At 42.4% G+C, this 7,018-nt stretch overlaps 1 protein-coding gene across 1 annotated transcript; it reads right to left on the bottom strand.

Moving 5' to 3' along the window:
- Positions 1-4,749: 4,749 nt before the first annotated feature.
- On the bottom strand, positions 4,750-5,667 carry LOC111521377 (olfactory receptor 3A2). Its single transcript, XM_023184761.1, has one exon. The coding sequence runs from the start codon at positions 5,665-5,667 to the stop codon at positions 4,750-4,752; it is 918 nt and encodes a 305-aa protein (XP_023040529.1).
- Between the last annotated feature and the right edge of the window lie 1,351 nt (positions 5,668-7,018).

Below are 7,018 nucleotides of genomic sequence, written 5' to 3' on the forward strand. Positions count from 1 at the left end.
AGCTGGAGAATCGGTGTGAACTCGCAGAGGCCCACTGCTGGGGCCAGCACAGCTACTACACACACCGAGACTGTGACTGACAAGCTGGAGAATCGGTGTGAACTTGCTTGGGAATTAGAAAGTCTGGGTTGAGGTGTGGGGAGTCTCAAGAGGACCCTCACAGTTTCCTGAGTTTTACCTCCAGGAACACCACCAGATTCTTACTGTGAAGATTGTAGAAGAATCCTTTTATGCTTCTGACAGGGGAAGGAGAAAAGCAACCTCTGTCACACCCCCAACAGGAATTCTGAAATATGCTCAGAGTATATTTCCTTAATAACGGCTGGCTCTCAAGGGAGATGATCTTACCAGAGCCTAACCCACTGTAGGTTTTGTTTTTGTTTTTGGAAACAGTTTTGCTCTTGTCATCTAGGATGGAGTGCAATGGCGCAATCTCAGCTCACTGCAACCTCCACCTCCCGGGTTCAAGCGATTCTCCTGCCTCAGCGTCTGGAGTAGCTGGGATGACAGGCATGCGCCACCACGCCCGGCTAATTTTTTGTATTATTAGTACAATAGAGATGGGGTTTCATCATGTTGGCCAGGCTGGTCTTGAACTCCTGACCTCAAGTGATCCACCTGCCTTGGACCCCCAAAGTGCTGGGATTACAGGTAAAACCCCACAATAGGTTTTATCAGAGCCTAATTGACAAAGTGGGGGAAGAAAAATATCCAGCTCCCTCTAACCTTCAACATGGAGGAAGGGAAATACCCAACTCTAAACGTCCTGTCTTATTTAGGGGACAGGAGGAAGCTGAGTAGCACTTGTGAAAGTAACAGTGCAGGGGCACTGACTCATCATGAGACCTGAGTGAGACCAAGACCTAATCACAGGATTACAGAATGCTTTCCTTGCCCTTGCATCTCACCACCACATCAGCAGGGCTCCTATGTAATAACAGGATTACAATGGAAAGAACTGCAAGGCTCTAACCCTATTTAAAAAGGAATATCTAGAGAAACCCAAAGACAATAGGGAGATAAAAAGGACACCAGAGAAAATTTTACCCACTGATATCTATGGCTACAGCAAACAGTAAACACAGCCTAACTTCTGGCCATATAAACACAACACTTCCCACTAAAGGCCTATTTATCACAGTTCCCTTTACCCATTCATGATGTCCAGCATTCAACAAAAATTACAAGGCATGCTAAAAGGCAAAACACACGGTCTGAAGAGACAAAGCAAGTACGAGAACCAGAACCGGATATGACAGAGATTTTGGAATTATCAGCTTGGGAATTTAAAATAACTGTGATTAATATGCAAAGGGATCTAATGGAAAAAAGTGTACAATATGTAAGATGGTTAATGTAAGCAGAGAGATGGCAACTTTAAGAATCAAAAGGAAATGCTAGAAATCCAAAACACCATAACAAAAATGAAGAATGCCTTTGATGTGTGCATAGCATGAATGTTTATGCCTAGTCAAAATTCGTGTGTTGAAATCTAATCTCTAATGTGGTGGTATTTGGGGGTGAGGCCTTGGGGAAACGATTGGGTCAGGAGAGCAGAGCCCTGATGGAAGGGATTAGCGCTTTACAAAATGAGCCCCAGAGAGTTCCTTTGTCCTTGGCACCATGTACAGATGCAATGAGAAAACAGCCACCTATGACTCAGGAAGTGGCTCTCATTAGATATCAGGTCTATTAGCAGCACCTTGATATTGGACTTTCCAGCCTCCAGAACTGTGAGAAATAAATTTCTCTTGTTTGTAAGCCACCCAGTCTATGTATTCTGTTATAGCAGTCCAAGTAGACTAAGACAATGGCCTCATCAGTAGACTAGAGGTGCCTGAGGGAAAAAAAAAAAATCTGTGAACTTGAAGATACGTCAATAGAGCTTGAAGATATGTCAACAGAAACTTCTCAAACTGAAAAGCAAAGCAAATAGAAAAAAAAAAAAAGAAAAAACTAAAAGAGAATATCCAAAAACTGTGGGACAATTATGAAAGATGTAACTTATACATAACGGTAGCACCAGAAGGAGAAGAGAGAGAAAGAGGGACAGAATAAATATTTGAAGTAATAGCATCTGAGAATTTTCCAACATTAATAACAGACACCAAATCATAGATCTAGGAAACTCAGAGAACAACAAAATAGGATAAATATCAAATAATCTACATGTAGAAATATCATATTTAAACTTCAGAAAATAAAGGAAAGAAAGAAAAACTTGAAAGAAGGCAGGGGATGAAAAACCAACTTTACCTACAGAGGAAAACAAGGATGATCTTGGATGCTGGTCAAAGGGCACAAAGTTTCAGTTAGGTAGAAGGAATAAGCTCTGGAGTTCTACTGTACAGCATGACAACTACAGTTAATAAGAACGTATGATGTCCTTGAAATCTGCTAAGAATAGATTTTTAAATGTTCTCACCACACATACACACAGAACCATAACTATGAGGTGATGAACATGTAAATCAGCTTGACTGTGGGAATCATGTCACAATATATACATTTATTAAACCATGCCTTACAGCATAGGTACAATTTTTTTATTTCTTAATCATACTTCAATAAACCTAGAAAAAATTCAATGAAAATACTATAATTGTACAACTTTCAGATTGTAAAAATTGAAGATGCTATTTATCATAGCCCTTGATGGTAGGGATGGGGGTAAACAGACACTATCATAATCCAGTGAATTTGTAAGCTGGTGCAAAAGTTTCAAAAATTAAGAGAGATGTGTGTATGCATATCTCAAAATGTGTATTTGCACATCCTTTAATATGATAAAGTTATTCATAAGAATTAATCACAGCAAAATACTTCTAGAGATTTGGAAAGATAGCACCGTAAGAATATTCATCACAATCCTGTTGTTGCAAAACAATTGAAAATAACCCAAATTGTATAAATAGAGTTTTGATGAAATAAATTGTGGCTTATATGTTTAACGGTATACTGTGCCACCATTAAAACAGATAAAGCAGGATATTAGTCTTCATCATGTAAAAGATTGTATTGCATAATACGTATGAAAAACAAGCACATCACAGAACAGTATGGTTCTACTGATGTGAAACGGGCATATCACATATACGGGAAATCGCTAGAGGAAAAAACACAACAATTTTAAGAGGCGTTAACGGTGTGATTTTTGATGCAGTGAAGGAACATTTGGATTTTTATTTCCTACTTGACAAAATAATATCATCTGAATGTTTCCACTATTAGGTATAACATTCTGAATAATTTTTAAAATACATATATTTACACTGGGAAGGAAGGAAGACAGGCATGCAGGCATCCCTCCTTTCCAGGAACTACATTTATGGGCATGTATTTGCTGAGCAAGGAGCTTTGAGAGAGCTAAGTAAGACTTTGGAGGAGAAGTTTATATTGGCTATGCTACACTGAAAAATCTAAGGACCTGATTGTAATATAAACATTTACTCTTTCAAAAACTTTATCATATGTGTGAGGAAGGTGACATTTAATGAGAGAAAAAGGCATGGCAGGGAATGGAGAGGAAACATTCCTTTTATGACCTTAAGATATATCATCTATGTATGAATGCAGTTTTAATTTAGGGGGTTCTTTTCCTCTCTAGACCTTTCCTGTTCCCTAAACATCCAGCAGGATTCTTTTTTTTTTTTTTTTTTTTTTTTTTTTTTTTTTTTTTTTTTTTTTTTGAGACAGAATCTCACTCTGTCACCCAGGCTGGAGTGCAGTGGCTGGATCTCAGCTCACTGCAAGCTCCACCTCCCAGGTTCACGCCATTCTCCTGCCTCAGCCTCCCGAGTAGCTGGGACTACAGGCACCCGCCACCATGCCCGGCTATTTTTGTATTTTTAATAGAGACAGGGTTTCACCGTGTTAGCCAGGGTGGTCTCGATCTCCTGACCTCGTGATCCGCCCGCCTCAGCCTCCCAAAGTGCTGGGATTACAGGCATGAGCCACTGCACCCAGTCAACATCCAGCAGGATTCTTATGTGGTAGCAGAGAGAAAAAAATGAAGATGAAAGACAAACGAATGAAATAATCCATCGCACTAGGCCCAAGGTTTTGGTTTTCTAAAAAACTTTTTAACAAGTTTTTAACAAAACAACAATAAAACAAAACAAAACAAAGAAACAAACAAAAAAACTTCCCCTATTCTGAACTGCAGGGAATCTCACGTCCTAACCAGAAGGAAATATTGCAGAAATACTCTTGGTCACTTAGGCTGTGACTGACCGACTGCACATTCTTTGTAGGACGTTTGTCACTTTCCAGGCACACAGAACTACAAGGTTTAACTCTACCCAGAAAGTAGGCACAGCCAAAAACAGGGTAAAACTTGCCCACAGGGCTTGCCTGGTAGAACCTGACTTCATATTAACATCTTTGTTCATCTCTATAGAAATTATCATCATGCGGTATATATGATGCTTACTTATTTTGCCTACTTTTATAGCATGTGAGCTGCATGACTGCAGAGACTTTTGTCCATTTTGTTCACCAATGCCTTGGAAGACTGTCCAGATCATAGAGGTAATCTAGTAAGTATTTGTTGAATGAATAAATTATGTAGCGTTTCCTAGTAGGACAGATACGTAACACCGATCTTCAAGCATCAGGAGACAGGAAAAATAGTTCTGGCTGAATTTTTCCTGGTTACTGTCTTCATGGGAAATTTTTCTCAGTCCAGAAAAGGCAGGAAAGGAAGGACCCCATCACCTCTCAGGTCAGTGATCTCCTCCCCAAAAATATTCACCACAGAGCACCCTGAACATCAGGGTTTCTGAGGCTGTAGATAAGAGGGTTCAGCATAGGGTTGATAACAGTGTTGAAAACTCCAACCCCTTTATCCTTGTCTGAAGCCTCCTCTGAACCCAGTCTCATGTAGTTGAAGATACCTGTTCCATAGAAAAGACAAACCACAGTGAGGTGGGAGCCACAGGTGGAGAAGGCCTTCTTCCGGCCCTCCCCTGAACGGATTCCTAGAACTGCAGCGGCCACGTGGCTGTAGGAGGTGATGATGAGAACCAAAGGTGCACCTGCCATGATGAAACCCACAGCAAAGAGCAGCAGCTCATTGCATCGCGTGCTGGAGCAGGAGAGCCGGAAAAGCTGGGGGAGGTCACAGTAGAAGTGATTGATCACATTGGGGCCACAGAAGTTGAGGGTAGTTAAGGCAATAGTGTGGGTCAGTGCGTTGGTGAAGGCACAAGCCCAGGACGCAGCCACCAACATCCTCTCGACTGTCTGATTCATGCGGGTGCTGTAGGTGAGGGGCCGGCAGATGGCCAGGAATCGGTCATAGGCCATGGCGGTCAGCAGGAAGCAGTCCACCCCAGCCAGAAGGTGGAAGAAGAAGAGCTGGGAGAGGCAGGCATCATAGGAAATTGTGCACTTGTGGGACAAGAGACGACCCAACATTGCAGGAACAGTGACAGTGATACATCCGACATCCAGCACTGATAGGTTCCCCAGGAAGAAGTACATGGGGGTGTGGAGTTTGGGCTCCACCAAGACAGCTGCCAGGATGCTGAGGTTGCCCCCAACTGTGACCAGATAGGCAAAGAGGAAGAGCACCAAGACCACAGACTGCATCTCTTCTGTTTGCACCAGGCCCAGCAGAATGAACTCAGCAACAGCAGTCCTGTTGGTCCCAGCTTCTGGCTCCATGAGTTCCTATAAGGACATGTCCCAGCAGGGGAGGTATCAGTTCACTCAGTTCACACTAACATTTTAAACCATTTATGTTCAAAGTCCCATGGCGAGTCCCCAGGCCGTCCCTCACTCGTTGACCTCCGCCATCACCTCAATGCCTTCACCTTGCTCGTGGTTGAGATGCCCAGGGCCACCACCACCTTGTCCCTCTCATCCTCTGCTAGCTGAAAAGCTCAGAATACTTGGAACAACATGAGAACTATCGTTAATAAAGTATATTGCATTCAGGATTGTTGCTGAGTAGATTACAGCTGTCCTCACCACAGGGGGGAAATGGGGAACTGTGAGAATATGTTAATTTGTTTCACTACAGTAACAATTCTAATAACATCATGTTCCATACCTTAAATATAAACAAAAACTTTGTTTTAAAAAACACACAAGGCTTCCTCTATGAATACAGTTAGATTTAGATGAAACTTTCCTATTGCTCTCTGAGGGATTGTCCCAAACTAATAAGCAGGTTCCAAAATAGAAATCCAGAGAAACTAGAATGCATTTAAAACATAACCTAGGCCGGGGGCAGTGGCTCATGCCTGTAATCCCAGCAGTTTGGGAGGCCAAGGCGGGTGTATCATCAGAGATCAGGAGTTTGAGACCAGCCTGTCCAACATAGTGAAACCGCGTCTCTACTACAAAAATTAGCTGGGTGTGGTGGCGGGCGCCTGTAATTCCAGCTACTCAGGAGGCTGGGGCAAGAGAATCGCTTGAACTCGGCAGGTGGAGGCTGCAGTGAGTCAAGATTGCACCATTGCACTCCAGCCTGGGTGACAGAGCGAGGCTCCGTCTCAAAAAAACAAAACGAAACAGAAACACGTAGGTTTAAAGGCTTCTAGACATAATAAAGGTCAAGCAAAGCTGTGGCAAGAATCAGCGAGAAGGTATCCGTGATTGTGGATGTCAGAAAGACCAGTCGAGTGCATTTCTCCAAGGTGAGGGACCACACTGTGAAGCATCAATTCAACATTCCTTGTTCAATACACTGTTACAGTGATTGTTACTTAAGCCCCTATACTGGACTTTGACTAATGATGTACTGTGAAATAATGCTTTTCTGTGTGTATCCTCTGCTGCTCCTAAAACCAAAGTTGTGATCACAGCCTGTGGGTTGGCTGCTGCCAGGTGCAATTAGATTCTGCATTGCACAGCCACTGTTCTTCCACTTGTCCTTGACTTACGCACGGTAGATTGACCAAGGGCTCTAATGATACGTCCTGAAATCAAGAAGGCATGTACTTGGAAAACCATGTTGAAGTCGTCTTTCAGATTTTATATCCAACTCCAGAGCAAAAAACATCTATGTCTC

Source organism: Piliocolobus tephrosceles, chromosome 16 (genome assembly GCF_002776525.5).
Source record: "Piliocolobus tephrosceles isolate RC106 chromosome 16, ASM277652v3, whole genome shotgun sequence".
Lineage (NCBI taxonomy): Eukaryota > Metazoa > Chordata > Mammalia > Primates > Cercopithecidae > Piliocolobus > Piliocolobus tephrosceles.

Coding starts and splice junctions, on each gene's coding strand:
- LOC111521377 (XM_023184761.1), bottom strand. CDS start 5,667: ATGGAGCCAGAAGCTGGGACCAACAGGACTGCTGTTGCTGAGTTCATT.